The sequence below is a fragment of the Phodopus roborovskii genome, unplaced genomic scaffold (genome assembly GCF_943737965.1).
Source record: "Phodopus roborovskii unplaced genomic scaffold, PHOROB, whole genome shotgun sequence".
Taxonomy (NCBI): domain Eukaryota; kingdom Metazoa; phylum Chordata; class Mammalia; order Rodentia; family Cricetidae; genus Phodopus; species Phodopus roborovskii.
The window spans coordinates 35,341-60,291 of record NW_026125493.1 but is presented as its reverse complement, the minus strand read 5'-3'; the positions used below and the strand labels follow the sequence as shown (position 1 = coordinate 60,291).

The window sequence follows — 24,951 nt, the reverse complement described above, 5'->3', positions numbered from 1 at the left end:
TCCAATTTTGCTTTTTAAAAAACAACTCACTCCTTAAATCCTTGCTGGTTTTCTTATATATTATTTGCTTCTAAGCTCCTCTGGTCATAGAATAAGACCTGATACAGACATTCTTAGTTAATCAGAACAGCTATTCACGTGTACAGGTCATCTAAGGAAAACATAGTAATATTTGAGCCTTCCTTTAACTGTAGAGAGAAGATGCAGATGGCTGATGTACTATGAACCCCTATGAGCAGTCTCAACAGGCTACTCCTGCCATGCACTTCCTGGCACACCCTGTACCTCTAAGGAAAAACCCACTTGGCAAACCAAATCAGGTTCATTTTCAAGTAATTCTACTATTAAAATAGCCTATGATACAGACTTAATTGCTTCATGCCTCAGAAGTCTGCAGCTACCTTTGTTAGTTGCTATACACAACTCTCTTTTAAAGAACTCAGTAAACCTCAGCTAAGTCATGTAAAAAGGCCTGGAACATTTCTGTCATATCCCCCCAAACCCTATAAAACATGGAAAACATAGGAGGAGTCATTATGTCTGCAAATTAATTTTTACTAACTCTGCCTCTATAAGGAACTTTATGTACCATTCCTAGAAGTTTGTCATTTGGTCACAGATCCTAGTAGATACTCGTGTGCTCAGAGCTGTCCAGTCATGTCACCCGCACTGCATGATTTCTCCCACTGAATGCTTTTGGGATGGGGATGCTTTTCTTCTTAAATGATACACCTGGCAATTTGTGATAATCATTGTAAAGAGGGGGAAACAAAGACTGATTGTGAGGTGAATAACCCTGGGACCAGAGACATAAGCTCCCTTTCTTGTCTTACAAAGAAGCACTGACTAATCCACCAGGCTGCAAGTTTGGGCGGTGCCCAGCAAACACATAAGGATGCTATTCTGTTTCTTTGCCATGGTATTGTCACAGGCGGCCCTTGCTCTGCACATGTACGTTCATCAAAGAAAAACTTTATGTTGTTTTCAAAGTAAATGTCCGGGGCAAATAGCACTTTTAAAGTTACTTTGAAAGTTTTATGTCATTCATAAAACAGCCTTGATGTGTTCATTGCTTTTCTTGAGGAGCATTCTCAGGGAGGGAGAATGGACTCAGGGCTACCAGTGGACTCAATTTGCCATGGGGAGGACTGCACTGTCAACAGGAAGATTGGCAAAATGCTGTTCACCTCATTTGTTTCTTCACCTCAGAATATCATTATCATAGAAAATAGTCTGGCATGATTACTCTTTTGAGGAGTTTAGGGACTAATTCATGATAACTAATTACAATTTCTAAAAGTATGCTAGATTTCTTTTTAAAAGCCCTTTCTCTCTAGTGGTTTGAAACAATAAACACATTGTATGTAAATTTACCTTGCTTGCAATGTCATAGTATGGGGCAGTTATGTTGGAATTGATCTTGTGTAAGTGAATAATACGGTGTCCAAAACACAGCAAAGGAACTGCTCAACTCCCATGCTGCCAACATTGCTGGCCTTTGTTCATGCATCTGTATCAAAAACTTAACAGGCAGTTGGAAGCATATTACTGTTTTTCTGCTTGGATGTTAATTCCATGTCCTCTGGAGTCTTAAGGAGTTAAAAAACCTATGTGATATGAGAAGAAATAATTTGGTTGCAAAAATTTTAATGTTTCCATCTCATTTCAGATTTAAGTATTTTGTTGGAATCAATTTAGTTAACCTGTCAGGAATCCATTCATTACATTGTGAAAGTAAGGCAAGCTGCTTTAAAACAAATTTCGAAATGTTACTTTTGTTTCTATTTTTATAATTACCACTCAATATAATTTTAAATTATTCTTGGTTATAAACTAATCAATAAAGCCCAAACTTAGAATAATCAGGTTCACAGTTAATCTTGATTGTCAACTCAACTAGATATTGTGATGCTCACCTCCAGGTATGTCTGTAAAGGCATTCCCTGAGACCATGAAATCATGAAGGCTCACCCAGTGAATCGATTCAGATTCAGTGCTTGTGGAGTTCCAACATGCATTTTGGGGCAGGGGGTTACAAGACAGAAATACAGTTACATAAACAAAGCTAAGGTAATGCTACTAAAACAACAAAAACAAAAAAAAACAGAAGAAAATGTCTGATTATTTTAATATACAAATAAATAGAAATAAGGAAAATATTGTACCAACTATACTATGAGGATACTAAAACACCTGCCTTCTGAAAAGGCAATTAATTTTGCAAAAGTGATTACTTAATGTATCATGCTTTCCAAAGAAAAAAAGTACAATGGTAATTCCATCAAAGAATTATTTCCAAAGAAGTTTCTAAGAACATGTTTAGGCAAATGTTTTCAAATGTTCAAAGAGCAGCTAATATCCATAGCATGTGTTATGTCTGAGAAAAGAATGTAAAAAGTAAAACAACATCTATTTTAGAAAGTCTATATATCTTAGAACAAAAAAAAAAACCCAAGCAATGTTTTGTTAAAAGCTGAATCAGCCAATCTCAGCTACAGATTTAAAGGTGAAATTCCTGAAAACAGTACTTGCCAGTGGAAGGCAACAGGATATAGGAAATACTGTCCAAATACTACATATGGATATAACACTACATCAAAAGGTCAGAAGAAAAAGGCATCTTGATAAATACCAAAGCAGTTTTTAATAAAATCCAGCTACATAGTATTGATAATATGAGAAACCCAGTAAAAAAAAAATGGAAGAATGTTCTTTAGCGATGATGTGTATACTTCCTAAACTAAATACCAACTTCATAATTAACTATAAAACAATGAAGACTATTCCATTAAAGACTAGTATTAAAATTAAATGAAAAAAAAGCAGCAGCTTAAGTCAACATAGTTTGAAAGTAGAGAAGTTTCTGAAGGGCATAATCATGAAAAAGGATGGGTAAGAGGATAGAAGAATTACAAGACAAGGTAAGGCTGACTTTAACAATGCAAATAATAGATCCAAGAAATAATTTGCATCAGCAACAAAGTTAAGTATGAATATACAGATGATAACATAGGAAATAGATGATACATAGATTGATAGATATCATAGTTGTTCTTTCTCATAAAATATTACAATGGAAAAATAACTCATGGGAAGTAATAGTGGAAATTAATATCTTGGAAATGAAGTTTACAAGGAAAACATGAAGAGACAATAATGAAGAGATGCATGATAGAATGATGTGTTGTGCTTCAGGACTGCAAGGTAAGATACTATGAAATTGCAAAAATTTTAAATATTGTACTCAAGCTTCCTTCTCCACCAGGTGGGAACAGAGACCCACAGTCAGCTATTGCACAGAGAGACTTTAAACCACACATCTCTAAATGGGATGTCTCCATCAAAACCCTCCTCTAAGAGCTCAAGGAATCCCACAGAAGAGGAGATGGATAAATTATAAGAGCCAGAGGGGATGGAGGACACCAGGGGATCAAGGCCCTCTAGAACAACTGAGAAAAGCTCATATATACTCACAGAGACTGAAGCAGCAAGCACAGGGCCTACACGGGTCAGCACCAGGTCTTCCATGTATATATTATAGCTTTCACTTTAGTATAATTATTGGATTCCTGAATGTGTGAACGAGTGGGTCTCTGATTCTTGTGCCTTCTCTTGAAGGTCTTCTCATCTGTTGGTTTGCATTGTCTAACTCTGATGTGATGGGTTTTGGTTTTTTTTTTATTATTATTATTTTGTTGATTTTTTTATTATTATCTCTTAGAAATCTGTTCTTTTCTAATGAGAGACATAAAGGAGGTGGATCTGAATGGGAGAAGAGATGGGGAGGAATTAAGACAGGGGAAGCTGTAATCAAAAGACACTGTAAAAAAGGAATCTATTTCAATAAAAGGGGGAAAAATATAAAGCATTCCATTCAAAAATCTCTGCCTCTAGAAATTTAATATGCCTGAAGATCATTCATAAATTTCAGACAGAAAAATGTGCATGATCAGCAAAATGAATGAAATAATGTCATCACTGAACACATATGCTTCTATTATAAAAAGTCAACCATACAATAGTGAGTAGGCCTAGACCGAGTAAGATTAAAATCAACCTAATATTTATTAAGAAATATATTGCAAATTAACAAGACATAGGTGGATAGTGCTTAAAACTGTTTCTGATTTCAGACGAAGAAAATCCAATAGATTCTTATTGGTCACTTAACTGTCAAAACTTTTTCCAGAACTGTGATTCTTTTAAGGTTGAAGAATACAACAGAGACCAATGCCTGTGGCCTGAGTACTCCACAGTCTCTGCTCAGAAAAAGACAAAGCAAGGAAATAAAAGGAGCAAGAGGACAATGATGAAAGATTTAGGCTACACAGGCCTTCTAGGGACTCAAGAGAATCATTAAAAGATTGAAAAGCTGAAAACAAACTAGTGAAATTATTTAAACAAATGTATAGGTGAATGTGTGAGACAGAGAAACCTCTCATACAGATTTGGAAAGCCAGGAATGCTCACAGTGAAAAGTGAATGAACACATGTGTGACATCTAGGAATAAAGAGTATAAATTAGAACAAGTGACTGCTTTTACTTATCAAAATGGAAAGTATAAGAGAAAGTTGAACAGTGATAAAAATGAACCCATTTGTTACTGCCAAACAGAAGGGTGAGGTTATACTCAATATTTTTGAAAAATAGAAGGGCAATATAGAGGGAAACGATAAAGAAAGAAAGACAAGAAGGCAGGATGGAAGGGAAATAAATTGTTTATATAATTGACCCAGTAAAATTACTTATGAGGAAATAGCCAAGGAAATGATCAGAGCTTAAAAAGAGAAAAATATGTGTACATGGTAAGAAACAAGATTGGACAAAAAGAAAAGAATAAGTAATGACACTCCATCCATGGACTATTAACACCTCTCTAAAAGTATTTATCAAAGAATAATCATAGCAATCTGCAAGCTAGTCCAACTACAGGATGAAATATTGCTGCAGAATGGGAATTGTAATTCTGTAAGTAAAACAGCTAACTCATCCCCAAGGAGAGGTAGTTCATTGCCAAGAGATCTAGAAAGGCTCAACAGCTGATTGAATGAGAGCAAATTTTCATCAGAACCGAGTGGACATAGTCCATCTTTGTTGTCATCAGTGCTGAGTAAAATGAAGAACCTATCCACACCATTACTTCTGCACCCTGTCTGATGGTATCTCATCTCCAAATATGTCAAAGCTAGATTGGGATCTTTCTCAGCTACAGTGTGATTGGACATGTTCTAATAAGGAGGGATGGCTTTTGAAAAATACTAATGTAGTTCACCTCTTTGAGAAGAATCTCAAACTCTCATCTGGGTGTTACAGAGCAAAGGGCAGGGGAAATCTAAACCATGCATACAGAATTCAAAAGTTCATATTATTTCCCTCCTCTCTCTCTCTCTCTCTCTCTCTCTCTCTCTCTCTCTCTCTCTGTGTGTGTGTGTGTGTGTGTGTGTGTGTGTGTGTGTGCGCGCACGCGCGCGCGCGGGCGTGCATGCATGCGCACGTGTGCCTGTATGTGTGTGTGTATGTTTTACTTGGCTCTTCGAGAAAACATAATACAAGATTCTACCATTTTATATTTTTGGTTGTGAGCCTAGCCTTTAACAGCCATGCCATCTCTCCAGTCCATATTTTACCATTTTACCCTCAGACTATATATCCAAATATTTTTTCAGATAGATTAAAATCAACATTAGTTTTTAAAGAGCCAAACATACTTAGAGGCCTTAAGTCCCCCTCTGCTGAGTTTCCCTTGTATTTTAGGCACATAATCATAGATTTTTATTGATAGACTAAATGTGGAGTCTTTGCGTGATTTATACTGATGATTTCCGTCAGTGTTCATGATGAAGTCTCACCGTGCCTGGATTGACAGTGCTCTCTCAGTCACCATCTGCATCACCGTACACTCCTGTGTGCTTCTATATGATTGATATATATATATATATATATATATATATATATATATATATATATATATGATGTCTATGGGCAAAAGCCAGAGCTAACCCCAAGGCTAGAACAAGATTAATCTTTGAGGCTGGAAATACCCAATGGAGATGACAAGAGCATGTGGCATGTATATAGTTATCTGTCCAAGAGGCAAGGATCACCAAGTGGGTAGCTTTGACACTCGCCTTATTAGCAGGGCTGCCTTTTCCCTTCTTTTATTTGAAGCTGATAAAAATCAGCAGGAGGTGTGTGCTGCTACACTCTCTGTGAGTTCAGATGTGCACAGGTCCACTTGTGTCTGGAAGATACTGTTTCCTTGGAGTCATCCATCACCTCTGGCTCTCACAGTCTTTCTGCCTCCTCTTATACATAGATCACCTACCCCTGAGGGGAGGAATTTGATGAAGATATCCAATTAAGAACTGAGTACTCCATACCTAAACATAATAAGAAAAATATGCAGTAAATGAACAGCCAAAATCTGAATGGAAAGAAGCTTAAGCCAATTCCTCTAAAATCAGGAACAAGACAAGGCTGCCCTCTCTCTCCATATCTCTTCAATATTGTACTTGAAGTTCTAGCTAAAGCTATAAGACAACAAAAGGAGATCAAGGGGATCCAAATTGGAAAGGAAGAAGTCAAACTGTCTCTATTTGCAGATGATATGATAGTTTACATAAGGGGCCCAAAAACTCAACCAGGGATCTCCTACAGCTGATAAACACCTTCAACAAACTAGCAGGATACAAGATTAAACTCAAAAAAATCAGTAGCCCTACTTTATTCAGACGACAAAGGGGCTGAGAAGGAAATCAGAAAAACATCACACTTTTCAATAGCCACAAGCAACATAAAGTATCTTGGGGGTAACGCTTACCAAACAAGTGAAAGACTTATATAATAAGAACTTTGTGTCTTTAAAGAAAGAAATTAAAGAAGATGCCAGAAAGGGGAAATATCTCCCATGTTCTTGGATAGGTAGAATAAATATAGTAAAACTGGCAATCTTGCCAAAAGCAATCTACAGATTCAATGCAATCCCCATTAAAATCCCACCACAATTCTTCACTGACCTTGAAAGGATAATAATCAACTTTATATGGAAAACCAAAAGACCCAGGATAGCCAAAACAACCCTGTACAATAAAAGAACTTCAGGAGGCACCAACATCCCCGACTTTAAGCTCTACTACAGAGCTACAGTCCTGGAAACAGCCTGGTATTGGCACTAAAATAGACAAGTATACCAATGGAATCGAATCACACACACCTATGAACACCTGATTTTTGACAAAACAACTAAAAGTATATAATGGGAGGAGGAAAGCATCTTCAACAAATGGTGCTGGCACAATTGGATGATGGTGTGTAGAAGACTGCAGATAGACCCATGTCTATCACCACACACAAAACTCAAGTCCAAATGGATCAAAGACCTCAACATAAATCCAGCCACACTGAACCTCTTAGAAGAGAAAGTAGGAGGTACTCTTCAACAAATTGGTATAGGAGACTGCTTCCTGAATAACTCCAGGAGCACGGACACTGAGTTCAAAAATTAATGAATGGGACCTCCTTAAACTTAGAAGCTTCTGTAAGGCAAAGGACACAGTTGACAAGACCAAATGGCAGCCCACAGACTGGAAAAAGATTTTCACCAATCCTACATCTGACAAAGGGCTGATCTCCAAAATATACAAAGAACTCAAGAAACTAGTCAACAAAACACCAAATAACCCTATTAAAAATGGGGTACAGAACTGAAGAGAGAATTCTCAATAGAGGAAATCAAAAAGGCTGAGAGACACTTAATAAAGTGCTCAATATCCTTACCTATCAGAGAAATGCAAATCAAAACAAATTTGAGATACCATCTCACTCCTGCCAGAATGGCTAAAATTAGAAACACCAATGACAACTTATGCAGGAGAGGATGTGGAGCACTCCTCCACTGCTGGTGGGAGTGCAAACTCATACAGCCATTTTGGAGATCAGTATGGCGGATCCTCAGGAAAATGGGAATTAGTTTACTACAGGACCCAACAATCCCACTCTTAGGTATATACCTAAATGGTCCACATCCATGCAACAAAGACATGTGCTCAACTATGTTCATAGCAGCATTGTTTATAATAGCAAGAACCTGGAAGCAACCTAGATGCCCCTCAACTGAAGAATGGATAAAGACGATGTGGCACATCTACACAATGGATTACTACTCTGTAGGAAAAAAAAAAAAACAATGGAATCTTGAAATTCCCAAGCAAATGGATAGAACTTGAAGAAACCATCCTGAATGAGGTGACCCAGTCACATAAAGGGAAACATGGTATGTACTCACTCATATATGGATTTTAGACCTAAAGCAAAGGATCATCAGCCTATAATACACACCACCAGAGGAACTAGGATACAAGGTGTATTCTAAGAGATTCATATAAAGTCCTTCATAGAAGCGGGAAGAGACAAGTCCCCCAGAGCACAGGGGACTGAGGGGAGGGTCAGTGAATGGAGAGAGAAGTAGGAGAAAGAGAAGGGGAGGAGAGGCAAGCATGTGTGACTAGGAAGATTGAGTCAGGGGAGGAATAGAAGACAGGAGAGAGAGAGAGAGACAGAGAGAGAGAGAGAGAACATAAAAGAGGGAGCCATTATAGGATTGAAGAGAAAACTGAACCTAAAGAAATGTCCAGAGACCTACAAGACTGCGGCCAACTAACAATTTGAGCAACCGTGGAAAGGCTATCATAAATGCCCTTCCCTGATAATGAGATCAATGACTAACTTATCTACTATCATGGAGCCCTCATCTAGTACCTGTTGAAAACAAAAGCAAATGCCCACAACTAAACATTGAGCTGAACTAGAATCCATGTGCAGAGAGGGGGGACAAGACTAAGCTGCAGAAACACATAGAGACAGCTGACCTGAACAAGGAGGAGCTAATGAGCCCCCAGACTGATAGCTGGGAATCCAGCATGGGACTGACTCAGACCCCCTGAATATGGATCTCAGCTAGAAGGACTGAGCAGTCTAAGGGACCACAGACAGTGGAACCAGGATGTATTCCTGATGCACAAAAGAACTTTGCAGCACATCCCCCATGGTGGGATACTCCCTTAACCTAGAGACAGGAGAGAAGTCCTATTTCCTACTTCAAATGACTTGACAGATTTAGATGACCACACCTGGATGGCATAGCCCTACATTTGGAATGGGGTATGGGAGCGGAGGATAGTCAGAGTGCATGTGAGGGGGAAGAGAGGGAAAGAGGGAGGGAGGGAGGAAGGAAGGGAGAGAGAGAGAGGGTACTGGGATAAAAATAAAAAAATTTAAAAAAAAAAACTGAGTGTTCCAAAGTCATCCTCTTCACATTGTCCAGTTGTGTATCTCTATGTTAATTCCCAACTAATATAAGATGTCTCTCTAATGAGGATTGTGCCAAGTATTGGGCAAATGGGTATAGCAATATGTCATTGTAAGTTATTTTATTGCTGTGTTCCTTTAGCAGAATAATAGTAGATGTCCCCTAGGTCTATGTTCTATCTATTCTCAGGTTCTTAACCACTTTAATAGTGTTAGTTATGGATTCTATCTCATGGAGTAGGACTTAAATCCAACCAAAAAGTGGTTTGTTACTTCATATCATTTGGGCCATTATTGCAACAATATATCTTGCAATAAGATCACTGCTGGAGACCACAGTATTTGCATCTGAATTATATTGATAATTGCCTTTTTCCTTCTCCCATAGCATGCAGAATACCTTCCAACATATATGGGAAAACATTTTTAAGGGAAAAAAAATGATAAGATGGCCAGGTGGGAGCCTAAACATCCTCAAGGCTCAGTGCATTAGTAGCAAGTTCCCAAACAGAGATTTCACACTGAAAATCCGTGATAGCCTAGCAATGGTGTAAGCCAACCCTGGTGTCTAAAGCCCTGGATTGTGCAACTCAGATTGAGGGAGTAGCAGTAGCTTCCTTGTTGAGAAGGTCAGGAGACTGAAACAGATACTCTAAAATGGGGCAATATGCCCCACCCATGCTGCTAAGGAGGACACTCAGCCAAGATAAGCCCTTTACTTTAACCCTGTACCCCCTGTCAGTTAAGAGAATATGAGTGCCCACAGCAAAAGATCAAACCAGGTCCAATGAGAACTGAGCAGATCTCCCAGAGATAAAGGAAGGAGGTCAGGCCAGGCCAAGAGGAGCACTTTAGAACTTAGCTGCACACTCAGGATCTGGATTCAGATCTCTAGCTTTCCTAGCCTGGCCAGAGGGTATATGAGCTGAATGAGGAAAAGGCAAGTGACTATATCAGTCCTGGCGAGTGTGTTTTTAAGGCACCTAAAGAGAAGTCCTTAAGAATTCCATAGGTCATTATATTTCTTGAAGGTCACAGTCTGTCAAGAGGAAATGGAAATTTACAAAAACTGAAAAATTGACTTCTTAAGAGTTAGCTTAATGCACAGCAGCTGACACCTGATTTAGGCACTTAACACGTATGCAAATCACACTGTGTGCATAATTAAGTAAAATAGTGTAATTATCATTAAAACAGGAAAAATACCAAACTTTAACTTTCTAAAGCAAATGCTATCAGTGAGTTTTAAATTTGTTTCCTTTCTTCTGGATATAAAATATTGAAATGTTTGTCAATTTATTATCCAAAAGGTACATTTCTGATAAATCAAAACACTTAAGGAAATTATTATTAGCACTGTAATATGAACAAATGCCTTGCCTCCTGGCTGTAACCTTTGTAAGCTAGCATTTATCATTCACATCACATGAAATAGCCACAAACCTAATTTTGCTAGTGCCAACATTGATACAGTGTGGAAAGTTTGTTATTATAAATGTTTGTGTCATTTTTGTAATTATGGGGACAGGACGATTAGTTGACAAGGCTTGTGTTCCCCCAAAGGAACAAAATGAAGAAGGACATTAGGACACAGAATAAACTTGTGTGCTGATAAACTCACAGAAAAAGAAAGCTTGTAGAAGCCAGGAAACAAAACAGTTCAAGAAAAGTTGGCAGAGCAATCTGACCCATCAATCTGTTTCATTCCCTGGCTGTCCACCTCACAGGCCAATGTCTTAGGAAGCCACCCTTTTAATACTACTTAGCCCCCTGTTTTAGATGTCCTCATGAAAAAGGAATAAGTATAAAAACTAAGCTAATATGAATTCTATAAAGCATAGAAGTGCTTAGAAATTCTGAAAATTCAATTCAGTGTATTTGCACTTTGCTAGGGCTCATACCCACATTCGTATTTATACTTTTATAAATGTGTTCTTAGCTAACATCCTCTTTTTCTCTTTTATCCTGCTCCTTCCCTGCATTCAAACCCACTTTACTCCCCTCTTAGGAACCCTTATTATAAAACATGAGTTCTTTCCTATGCTTTGCAAACGCATGCATGTGCTTTGTCTCAAGTTTTGACACTGAAAAATATTGGCATAAACATCTTCAAAATTATTTTTCTTTACTAGAACTGTAATTGTATGGGATAAATTTCAGGACTAATAAGATTATTGAGAGAAAAGATGGTTTTGTCTTGTGTTGTTTTGTTCTTTATTGTGGGTCTACTTTCCTAAAAGTCTGGAACAATTGGCATTTGCTTCAGCCTTCTGTGAACATACTTGTTCTGACATCCTGCCCATACCGGTTATGTTTCTTTGTAATCTTTTCTCATCTGTCTGTGGTAAAAAAAAACAAAAAAAAAAAAAAAAAAAAAAAAAAAAAAAAAAAAAAAAAAAAAAAAACGATTGTTGTTGCAGCATTTCCCCCTTGTGGAGCTGCCTTTGATGCTGATTTACCTTATTAATTTGTTCGTCTTGATCTTTTCATCTGTATCTTTTGTCTATTTTCGTGTTGGTCTGCACATTTGTAGGCTTTTGTCAGCACTGTGTTTACATGAACAGTCCATTATTTGTCAGTGGAGTTAGTTGTAAAATACAGCTTTCTAAGTTTGTCTTGTGCCTTTTGATTTTATTACCACACAAAGGCGTTTCTCTTTTATTTTAATGGTGCTGGGGATTGAACCCAGAGCCTCACATGTGCTAGTCCAGTCTTGAATCCCTAGACTACTCATATCTCAGTTCTTTAGCTACTTAAGATGCACAAATACATATCCTTTCTGACTTCTGAATTTTGATTAAGGTATTTATAGCCCTAAGTGCTTCATGAATTCACCTAGATTTTCTTCCCAGAGTTTTATTGGTTGTCTTATTTACATTTATCTTTGGAGCATTGGATATTTGCTTTTATATGTGATGACAAGTCAGTGACCCAGTTAATAAAACCATAGTGAGCACCCACTGTCCACTCAGCCCAATGCCTGCCAGCTAATGTGGATGCAAGCCTCCAGACAGCTCCAAATCCCTGTCCCATGCTGACCACCTGGGCAAAGTCAGGAGTCTGTCAGGGGCATTTCAAAACTTGAACAAGCATCCCTACTGCCCACATCTCTTAAGCCCATTATATAAAAATCTTCATGAACAAAGATCCTGAATATCAAGGGTTGGGAGATAACTCAGGAGATATATGTTTCTCCTCCAAGCATGGGGACCAAGGTGTGTATTCCTCAGAGCCCATATAAAAGCCAGTCAAACATGTGACCACTAGAAAAGCACTAAGGAAGCAGGGGTAGAAGATCCCAGGGGAAAGCTGGCTACCTAGACTATCAATAATTGTCAAACCCCTGGTTCATCAAGAAACCCTGGCTCAATATGTAAGTGGTGAACAATCAAGGAAGGTGTCCATTGTTGTCTTCAGGCCTACAAACACACACACACACACACACACACACACACACACACACACACACACACACACACCAGGAGGGAGGGAGAGGGGGAAAGAGAGAAAGCAGTAGCAACTAATACATCCTTGGGTTCTATATTCATTTTCTGGGACTGTCATAACAAACCACAGACCAAGTGGCTTAAGCAGCAGAACTGTCACCTTCCATTGGAGAGGAACAAAGTCTGAGATCACAGTATTACATCAGTAGGTTTCCTCCAAAGGACTCTGTTCTTGGTTTGTCAGTTTTTCCCTTGTCCGTGTGTGTGTGTGTGTGTGTGTGTGTGTGTGTGTGCGCGTGCGTACCTGCCTGCCTGCCTGCCTGTCTTTCTTGTGTGTCTGTGTGTGCAAGCACACGAGTGCGCAGATGCCAGTTGAAACCAAAAGTGGTCAGTTTCCTGGAACTGGAGTGATGGAAGGTCGTGAGATGCCTGACATGGTGCTAGCAACTAAACTCTAGTCCTCTGGGAATTCAGGAAAAAGCAAGAAGGGAGTCCCTCTTCAGAAATACAGTCCTTGGGTCCGAAAGCAGGATGGTGGGTGACACTTAATGGTGCAGAGATACAAAGAATAGGACAGAAAGGGCCTACAGTCTGTCTGTGAAGGGTACCCTTGACATCTAGGAGGTATTTTGTTTTTCAAAATAATACTTTATTTATGGGGCTGGAGGAATGGCCTGGTGATTAAGAGCACTACCTGCTCTTGCAGAGGACCCTGGTTTGATTTCCACCATCCACTTGGTGCCTCTCAACCATTTATAACCCCAGTTCCAAGGAATCAGTTCCAAAGCACCTAGCACCCCCTTCTGGCCTCCACCAGCACTAGGCAGTCACGTGGTACACAGACAAAGCACTCAAATGCATGAAATACATACATAAAAATTTAAATAATAATAAAATATTTTATTTAGTGTTTATATATACATATAACACATTTCAGTCAAGTCCACCCTCTCTCATTCTAATTCTACTTCTACTCCCCCACCACTTTTCCCTCCCAACCAACTCCACTTGTTCACTGAGTCCTTTTACCGTATAGGAAGAGGTACTGGGATACAGTAGCATCTCAGGGGCCTCGTCCCTCAAGAAAACTTCTTCCCCCAACAGCCACCAGTTGCCAATAGCTTCCCAGACAAGAATTGGGACTTCACAAGCCCCTTTTCCAGCCATGCTAGGATTGGGCTGGCTTGATCTTCTGCAAGAATTAGGCTTGCTCGTGACATTTTCCAAACAAACTTTGTTGTTTCTCTCCAGATTCACTTCCTCCTTTGTGCCTGCCCAGCCCCCATAGCCATGTTCAATGGAATCTGCAATAATACTCAGATTGAATGGAGATGATTTGATGGATGCAGGGCCAAGAATTCCTTTATTCTAAGAATTTTTTGTTCCTCATTTGCATGGCAATTATTCAGATTCCTTGCCAACTACAATTTATTTTTGTTACAACAGTATTATTCTAATACAGCAATTCAGACATTAGATGGTATTAAAGCCAAGTTAAAATTTAGCCACAAACAACTTTGAAGTGTTTCTAAAATATTAATAATATCTATAATAACTTGATACTGTATTTTTATGTTTCTTGCCATCCAGGTAAAAATGAGATAAATAGACTCGACCCGTATATTCTAAGAATGCTCCTGGCTTCATCCCTTCTATGAACTTGTATTCCCATTCCGCATTGCCAAACTCTTCTTGCTCCTTTTTCCTCCTCTCTTCCTCTCAGAGTCCTAGATCATCAGATATATGGAGGAAAACACATGACTAGAAATATAATACGGGCAAATAACAAATACAGTTTACATGCATAGAAGTTCTCATTTATCCAAAGGAAAACATATTTTCTAGAGTTTAGAACTTATTTATGATCACCTTTCTTATAGATGTCTCTAAAGAAGAGCCAAAAATATTGAGACCTCCAAGACGACCCCGAAAACCCAAAACATTAAATAACCCTGAAGATTCTACATACTACTATTTACTGCATGTAAGTGGCTCATTCTTACAATCGAACTGAAGCCCAGTGGAAACTGTGGCTACATTAAAGCTGCCCCAGAAAGCCTTGCAACATGGCGGCCCTCCTGGGATTCCATTTTCACAGATAGCCCATTAAATGTCTCCTTTGTTTTACTCCATCCCTTTTCCTCATGGCCCTGGCTTCTCTTGTAGTCTTGGACATACCTTGTTCTCGCAGAAGCTTTCTCTGGTAGCCACTTATCTGAGCTTACATAAAATGTCAACCTAGGAAGGGAAATCCATCATGGAAAAGCCTTCCAAACAGAGATTTTAATGAGATGCTATTATGCAAGTAGAAAAAGAGAAGTGAACTTCTGTTGGTAGGGTGTATGGTCTCTGCTGGGCCTTCCTTCCTTCCCCTCATGTTCCTGTCCTTCATGCATGCCACTGCCATCACCTTGGTTTCCAAAGCCCAGAACTTAGTGGCTGTCCTGGGTCTTGCCCTCCCTCTTATACCTGACACCTATGCCAGTTCTATATTATACCTTCTAACTATCAGTTCTTCCTCCTTCTCTAACCACATAGAGTATCCCTAATTCTGACCATCATCATTTCTCAATCAAGACTGTTTCAGGCTTCCTCAACCTACACCAAAAAAGCCAACTCTAAACCATAAATTCAGCTATGTTGTTCTTCCTTCAAATGGCTCAGTTAACTCCAGCAAGAAATCCAGCCAAAATGCTTCTTCACTAGATATAGAGCTTCTGCCCATGTCAAGCTACCACAGTATATTGTTTAAACTCCCACAGTGAGCAGCATCCCCTCAGGCCCCAAGTCTTCCCCCACCCAAAGGATTCCTTTGACCCAAGGGTCCCTCCACTTCCAATACTTATTCAGGCTACATGCTGTATGCCACAGAAAGAAACAGAACTTCTCCATGCCCACAAGAACCCTTAGAATCTAAGAGTTCACTGGAAACAAGATGCACATGTCACAGACAGAAAAATGAAGCTTTCCAGTTAGATGGGTCAATTCTAGTCTTCCCCACACCTCTGGCGAATTCACCATGTTTTTGCATAATGCTTCTCTCCCTTGTGTTATTGCCCAGAATTCAAACTTACAACCTCTTCACCTTTAAGTTCCATAAAATAATAGCATTAGCTCTCATGACCTCAGTCACTGCTGAGTTGAGAATCATTATCCCTGGCTTAGATCACTCTTCTAGCTCCCAAACACAAATAGAAAACTACATAATGCTTATTAATCTACATGGATGTGCACACAGAGAGTTCCATATGTAGGTATATTTATTCATGTGTTGGGATGTCACATGTCATATAAATCACCCAGTAAGAATGCAACAAAATAGCTTTTAGTACAACCATTACCACAATCAATTCTACAAGATTTCTATTACTCCAAAATGAAACTCTCCCCATTATTAGTCACTTTCACAATCTGTTCCTGATTCAAATCCTAAGCAATCACTAATTGACTGTCAATTATGAATTTGCCTTTTACAGAATCCCATACAAACAGAATTGAATAGTATGGAATAGTTTTATAAGCTAGTAATCACTTATTCTGGTTCTTCTTTCTCATCCATCATTAAGATAATAAATATCATAAATTATGATTGCATATTATTATGTATTATATATTTTCAATTCCTCTATTCCCATTAGAAGTCAATCCAAGAAGAAAAACGGAGGCCAAGAAAAGACAGGTAATTATTTTTCTAAATTACAGCATCATTTTGTTCAAATAAAATGACAAATCTTTATGTTCAAATTTTATTACCAATTACATATATTTGGAAAGCAGCATGATCTCAACATGTATATATACTAAGTGTGAGGAATACATGGAACTTATAAATTAAACATACTGAGCCAGAACTATACAAAGCATCCACTAAGAACTCAAACATGATTTGAATGAATTACATCATTGGGATAAACTGCATTTCTCTGCCCGTTTAATAATGGTAATTAAGCAATCAAAACATTTCAGTATCCACAAACTTTCTTTTCCGTTTATTATATGGTTCTTTGATACACATTGAATGTCATATTTTATACTTCTATGGGTCATTAGGATGGCAAGGTCTTCACATGACTCCTTCCCCTATTAATATTGCAGTCTTTCAATACTTAAATAGTTTGACATTTTAATCTTATTGTCATGTCAAATAACTTTCAGATAATGCTAGGAACAGAAGGAGTGCTTATATTGAACATAAACAGAGATCCCTATTTACCACTTGGTAATACCAAAACAGTTGTCAGTTAAGGTTATGGATGAGAACACTTGAAAATGCTTTGTATATACTCACCAAGGCCAGTTTTCAGGACAGTTATCCATGAGCCTGGTATGAATGTGAATGTGGGCTGGCCAAACTGGACACCATTGTCACTAGCAATTCTAGAAACTACCAGTTCACATTAAATCAAACTTGATAAAAGCAAAAGGAGCCAGCCTAGCAGTTAATGTCCTATTTAAGGTAAGAGATGAGGGATGTTTTTAATTAACAGAATATACTCTTTTTACATTTCAAGATTCCTCCCATACATGTGGGCATGTCTGTGATGCTCTTAGTTTACAGTAAATAGCAAGAAGAAAATGCTTAGTTTGTAAGTCAAGTGAGAAGAAATTAGACTGATTGTGTAGCATGCTTATATGTTCATTCCCAGTCAAGGAAAATTACTAGGTTTGGAAGATTTCTATTACAAGGAATTTTTGCCCACTCATTCTGGACCAAAGGCGCATAGCTCTAATGTGAAAGAATGGAGACCACAGAAGGAGCACCAGGATCAATGCATGGAGGCTAATGAAAGGTAATAATGTACAGTCTGTATAATGTTCAATAATAAACTTTAAATGGAAATTCAAAAATTCCAAATTACACAATTTTGTTTTATATGTGCCATAATGATACTATATTTTCCTGAATATTTCATCTTATTAGTGATATATTGCTCAAAGTAATATCATTATATAAAGGCAGAAAGATCATACATTCTAGTTTTCCTAGGAAAGGCTCCCATTCACACCCCTTTTCTTAGTGTAGTTATTAACAATATCCCTTTAAAATGTGTCAATTTAAGTGATAAACTGCTATCCTAACTATAAGCAGCACAACATACTCATATCTGTATTGAGGTTTAAACAATGTAATTTTAATTACTTACAGGTGTGTAGAGACAGAGTCTCACCATTTAATTTTGCTAGCCTAGAATTCTGTTCAGACCAGGCTAACCTAGAAGTCACAGCAATCTACCTACCTCTGCCTCCCAAGTATTGGGATTAAAGGTGTATGCCACCATGACTGGCCTCACTTATTGGATTTTTAATTATGTTTCTAATTTTCAGAATCAGGGATGACAAACCAAAAACAATTTTGGAAAAAAAGAATTCATGAAAATAATAGGTGTCTTTTTTATCTTACCACTAATTTTGTGACATTAAGTAATTTATCTTGCAGCTTATATAAAACTTTAGGAATAATTTTCCTCTTTCCTCCAAAATTCATTGAGCAGTTTTGAAACTAGGGGTGCATAATAAAATTTAAGCATGGTACATGAGAAATAAGAGCATTAACAGGCAACTGGGAGCTGATTGGAAATCCTTAGCCAGCATCCTGTTAGGCTAGGGTACCCAGAATCACTCACTCTTCTCTTTTGCAGTATGCAATTATGGTTAGAGAGGAGAATTCTTGAAGTCCAAATGTCTGGAGTTTGGACCCTGATTGAGCCACTTGAGAAGCTTTGTTTGTGTTTCTGAGCTCTTAATTCCCACAGAGGAATCTTCAAAATTCCTACCTCACTATCTTGTTACAGAGATTAAGTGAAATGACAATCTGTTTAGCACACTATGTACATAGAAGAGGATTTCTATAAATACTGATGGCTATTATTATCCACCTTCGTTTGCTCTTTCTAACTCTACCTGAAGTATGATCTGTAAACCCTTGTCTCCAAAAACAGATGCATTGTCTCATTGTTGAACTAAAAACTATAACCTGACCACACTTGGTGGGATTTTAGCAGAAGCACAGAATTTTGTGTGGGAGACTAGAACACAAGTGCCAGGGAGATGAAATGATTTGTTGCCTGTGGTCACAAACTGAGTGAAGGTTCCCCAACCCAGGGGTTTTCACACTCTGCTCAGTTGCTTTTCACTGATTTGCCTGCTTCCTATTGTAACAGTGGACTCTACTTCATCTCTAGTATATTCTTTCTCTTCCACCAACTGACAGATCCATGCCTACTGTGCATGCATTATATCCCAGAAACACTGCCTGCTTCCCAGCAACATCCATGGATGTGTATTTTGTGTCTACTAGAATACGAAGAGCCGGCATTGTCTGAGTGCTTACTTTGTTCTAGACACTATGCTGTTGTCTCATTGAACTGGTAAGACAGTTACTATTACTGCTCCATGCGGAGGTTAGGTCTCCAGAGGCTAGTAACTGTAGTCACCCACATGATGAGGTCAGAAAATTTGAACACAGGATTTTGTAACCTTAGATTCAGTGACTGTGACCATTGTTCAATATTGTCACTTTATGTAAACATTCTGGGGACTTAAAGAAATAGTGAAAATCAGGTCAACAAAGGTGTGGTCTTCATATCAGATGATCTTGAGGTTAGAGGAAAATAATATTCACTTAGCAATGCTGAACAAAGTTATCCAAGGGGGAGGACTTTTGCTAAGTAGACTGTGAAGGTAATTCACAGCAACAATGTGGTTAAGTCATTGAGATCCTGAATTGAAACAGAAAACAAATGCAAAAGGAGAATAGCTCTAAATTACATTTTGGAACAATTAGCAAAATTTGAGACTAAATTTTATGCCCAATTGAATTAATTCAGAAAGAATGTCTTTATGTGTATAAGAATATACCCACAGCTACTAACAGGTAGACACCAACTGTTTATGATATTGCTCAGTAAGGTTTGAGGAAGGGTGCACCAACAATAACAAACATAATACTTCATGGGTTTTTTAAACTGACAAATTAAAATTGATAAATTTAAAATAAATTTTAAAAACTAAATTGATAAATTAAAATCGTGTGCATTTGTGGTAATGAAAAGAATAATTTTAAAATATGTTTACATGTGGAATAGCTAATTTAAACTGATTAAAATTTTCATTGCCTTAAAAATCTACATAAAGTAAATTTCAAGTGATCAATGTATTTCTAAGAGGCGGCGGCGGTTCTACCTTCTCCAGACTCTCCATCTTGGCTCCTTCTTACCACTTCCTCTTTCCTCCTTGTCTCTTAGTCCCTCCTATCTCCTTTCCTATTGGCCAACAGTGCTTTATTCATTAACCAGTATGAGAAACATATACAGAATAACATCTCCCATCAATTATGATCACAAAATAGATCTCTTAAATTTGTTCCTACCGATTGAAAATTTATGTTCTTTAATCAGTATGTTCCCAGCTCCGTCTCCAAGCCCTGTTGAGCACCCTCCTGTGAGTTTGACATTTTAGGCTGCACACATGAGTGGGGGTCCTGCAGAACTTCACAGACATTTGACTTAACATAATGTCCTCCAGGGTTATCCACATTACCACAACTGGAATTGTAAATCCTTCTTAAGGCTGAATGATACCTCACGGAGTGTAACAACTACATGTTTATTCATTCATCCGTTGATGGACACATGGCTTGATTGCATATCTTGGGTGTTGTGAATAATGCGGCAGTGAGCATTTGACTATAGATCTCTCTCAAAATACTCACTCCATTTCCTTTGCTGATGTACCTGGTAGTGAGCTTTGGGGATATCATTAATAACAGTTGGTAAATATGAAGGCATTTATGTTTCTGAAGGGTGTACTCACTGTCCTTTGTGATGGTTGTACCAATTTACATTCTCCCAACACTGTTAAAGGGGTTATGTTTCTTTAGATCCTCACCAGTACTCATCAGCATTTACATTTTGATAATAGGCAGGCATCCTACATAGTATGAGGTCATGTTTTATTGTGATTTTAAATTGTATTTCCTTGTTGATTAATAATGTTGATCCTTTTAAATTTTAAGATAAAATGTATACATTTATACAACAGAATTCACTTGACCATTTAAAAATGTCCAATTCAGTGGGTTTAATATATTCACATTATTGCATGCCCACCACTAACTTTAGGATGTGTTCATGGCTCCCCAAGGAAACCTAATGCCTACCAATATCACTACCCTTCCACTCCTGTTTCCTGGCAACCACTAATCAATTTGCTTTCTGTAGTTATTTAGAACATTTCCTGTAAATGGAAATACCCATGCGACCTGTTTGTTCTACCTACTTCCCTTAGAGTGTGATCTTTTTAATTTTCTGTGTATGTGCATCATATGCATTCGAGTTCTAGTATAGATGTGTCACAGTGTTCATGTTGCAGACAGAAAGCAACATTTGCAAGCTTTTTTTGCATTCTACCTTTGCCTCTTGATCTTACTGCTTGCTATACTACATACCCCAGGCTTCAGATCAGCTCTCCCAGGTGTACCTCCTTGGTACTGTAGGAGTGCAGGGATTGTAGATTCCCACCACTACAACTGGCTTTCTACAAGTTTCAGAGATCTGAGCTCAAGACATCAGGCTTGCGCAACAAACATTTTTACCCACTGAGTCATCTCTCTAACCTAACAAAATTATTTCAAATGTTCACTCTTTTAAAAATTTAGCAATCTGTTAAGGCTGCTGAACATGGAGATTCCCTAACCCTGTTTAGTGACTATATCATTTTAAGCAAACCAGTCCTCTTGTCAGACTGTTGGAAACTTGATTCTTTCTTATTTCTAGTCAGAATGGTACTGTATTGGTACTGGAACCCTTTGTTCCTAAAACGTGACAGTCACTCAGCCTTGCACTGAACACTTTTTGCATGTACATCTTAGATTATTTGCGTGCTTTCTTTTGAAAGGTGTCTCCAGGTCTTTTGCCACTTTTTAACCATTTCACTTATTTTTATTGAATCGTTTGAGTTCCTTGTATACTTTAGACATTGTCCCCTTTATCCGTTTTATCATTTGCAAATATTTCTTTCCCTTTAGTGAATTATTTCTTCACTGTTTTGATTCTTTTATTTGCTGTAATCCTATTTACCCACTTTTTGGTAAAATCTGATCTGTTTGTGCTTGTGTTTACACTTGTCACCTGTGATTTGGTGATGACATTCAAAATCCTCTGTCCAAACCAGTGTTGTAGATATTTTCCTCTATATTTTCTTCTAGCAGATTTGCTGTCTTGGATGGCAGTATTTAATCTTCTTGAATGGACTTCCATATATGCTGCGAAGTATCCAGTTTTCCCAACAACATATATTGAAGACATTGTCCTTTCCCTTCTATAAGCTCTTGGCATCTTAGTCAAACACAGTGAACTAAAAATGAATCTGTTTATTTATGAGCCCTCTATTCCATTTCCTTGGTCTGTGTATCTGTTTTTATGACAGTTTTTATGCTGTTTTGTTTGCTATCACTTTTTTGTAGGTTTTTGAACCACATAATGTTCTTTTTGTTCAAGATTGCTTTTAGGTCTCTTGTAGTACCAAATGAGTTATTTATATTTGTTTTTCCTATTCTGAAAAAAAGAAAGAAAGAAAGAAACTAAAATCCCAGCACTCAGGGGGCAGAGGCAGTCAGATCTCTGAGTTCAAGGCCAGCCTGGTCTACAGTGCAGGGAGGAATAGGATCACCTGGTCTAAGTAGAGGAACCCTGTCTGGGGATAAAAAAAAAAAAAAAAAAAAAATGAAGCCTTGAGAAGCCAACAGAGCAAGGAGTGCCTGTGCCCCTGCTAGAGTGATTAGTCAGATGGAGGCAGTATTTAAAAGTCCAGAAGGTGCAATGCCATCCATTGGGGTGGGGGGATGGGAGGGGAGGGTGGTCAGGGTGCATGTGAGGGACAGAGAGGGTAAGAGGGAGAGAGGGAGGAAAGGAGGAAGGGAGGGAGGGGGAACTGGGATCGACATGTAAAACAATAAATTAAAAAACAAAAAGTTCAGAAGGTGAGCTGGGCAGTGATGGCACTTGACTTTAATCCCAGCATTTAGGAGGCAGAGGCAGGAGGATCTCTGAGTTCGAGGCCATCCTGGTCTGCCAGGACTACACAGAGAACCCTTGTCTGGAAAAACAAGAAAAGAAAATAAACAAAAATCCAGAAGGTGGACATGTATTTATATACCTTGAATCTTCCTGTTTGGTAAAAGTATTTAAAAAATTAAATAAGGCACATTCTAGAATAAGCATTTCTTTATTAGCTGTGAATTATTGTTCCAAACAAAGCCTGCCTCTGTGATATGCTCTCATCTGAACACAAAAGCCACTAGTTTCAACTCTGCAAAACTGAAGAACATTTTTACAGACAGCTACGTTGAGTCATTTAGCCTAGGATTTTGATTGTATCTTAAATGTCTATGGTTGGTGGACAGCTCAAGGAACAGGAGCACCTAGCCCTAGGAGGGTTGGAGGAAATTCTCTGGCTGCTTTGAGCAGTTGCCATAGACTGAGAGAACCCTGTCTAACTTGCAGGTGCTGGACTGCCAAGGGCAGCGAGGAGATTTCAGCCAACCCCTATGACTACAGGAGGCTCCTGCGGAAAACCTCCCAGCGCCAGCGCCTGGTACAGCAGCTGTAGCACAGCTGTGGAGCCTTCAGAAAGTGCTGGCCCCTGAGATGCTACAAGGGCCAAAGCTACAGCGGGCAAACCCTCAAACTGGAACCCTCAGAACCCTCAGGCACCAAAGCCTTTGATAGCCTGCCAGCTCTGCTCTCAAATACTAGGGCCACCTCGAGGCCCTGACCCAAGAGAGAATAGACCCCTTTGGGAGTTCCAGATACTGGATCCCCAGACTACTCCCACCTGTCCATCACCCCCATTGCCCTAATGGCCCACATTATTCCTCTATCTGTGCCTGGGCCGTCACCACCCCTTTGCTTATTTTTAAACAAATTAAGCGATTTCTTCTTTCTTGAAAAGACTTTCCCAGGGCCAAAGGACAGCCATTCTTGGTTGTATATGCCAGAACAAAGGCAAGGTGGCAGTGGAAAGAACTCTGAAGGTGAACTCATCTCAAATTCGGGTTATCTCCTCTCTTGATTATTAATACTGCTAACACTGCTAAATAAAATCACCATCTTGGCAAGTGAGTTTTACAAGGGTGTTTCTGCCTTGTACCTTGGGGGCCTCTGTCTCTGGTAATCAGCTAGGCTGGTGGCAGAAACTGAGATGACTTCTGTCTTCAGCAGCAAATTCCCAGCCCCAGTTACCCTCAAGCACAGTGTACCTTAAACTGTATTTAGAATTCCGGAGGGACCTCCAGTCCCACACTGGCTCTGGCTCAAATAGCCTTCTCGGTGGCGGCCAAGCCTCACTGCCACTGGCCCTCGCATTGGGGACTGTCAAATGGTAAGATCTCTTACTGAGAAAATTTGAAGTACCCTCCCCTCACTGGAAGCTGACCACACAAAAGTGGGCAAAAAGGTAGTGGGTGGTAGGCAATTTCCTCAATACTTGACTTATCAAAAATAAGAAACAAACAAACAAAAAAAGCTCCAGATTAACCCATCCATGTAAGACACCTTCCAGGTCCACACCACCCAGAGTGGGTAAAGAAGGTGCAGGCAGGGTTCCAGGGAGGACTAGGTGGCAGCGCTGATAACATTTGTGTCCGTGTCCGGGAGTTGTCATGGTCTCTACAGAATTAGCCTCTAAAACTCGCAGACTAGGCTGTGCAGCTGGTGAACATCTTACAAATGGAGTCCGGGCGGAGGAGAGGCCTCCTACCGTGACGGGGCCAAGCCCCAAATCCAATTGCGCTCTGTTCCTTCCCTAGTTAGCTCCACTCCGGTTTGGAGTCCGACAAACAGGCTGGACAGAGGAGTCATCCTAATAGTGACGACCCATGAATCGATTGTCAGGACTTGTACCTGGCACAAGAAACCAGGCTGGCAGGGCTCCGGGAGGCGGGAGTAGGGTACCCTGTGCTGGCTAGGCTTCCTGTGGCTCCAGCGCCCCACCTGGAGCAGGTGCTGGCTGTAGGGAGGAACCCTGCTTCTAAGCCTGCAGACCCATCATTCAGTCCTAGCTTCCAGTGGCCCCCAATACTAGAGTCCTCCCAAGAGTATTTGCAAATGCATATTAACTTCTGGGTAAAGAGGCGACAAACACCTCTACCCCAGGTCCCTGAACTCCAGGTTAAGACTGGAAAGGGAAGTAGCCAGACCT

General features: G+C 39.1%; 1 protein-coding gene across 1 annotated transcript in view; it reads left to right on the top strand.

Annotated features, from left to right (window-relative positions):
• The window catches only part of LOC127215879 (myosin-IIIa-like), a gene marked incomplete at its 5' end in the record, with an annotated part of 72,261 nt that extends 48,900 nt beyond the window's left edge, over positions 1 to 23,361 (top strand). The window contains 4 exon segments of the mRNA XM_051176352.1: positions 14,634 to 14,737; positions 16,392 to 16,432; positions 17,400 to 17,543; positions 23,256 to 23,361. Of these exon segments, the coding sequence (XP_051032309.1) occupies positions 14,634 to 14,737; positions 16,392 to 16,432; positions 17,400 to 17,543; positions 23,256 to 23,361 (395 nt within the window).
• Positions 23,362 to 24,951: the final 1,590 nt, after the last annotated feature.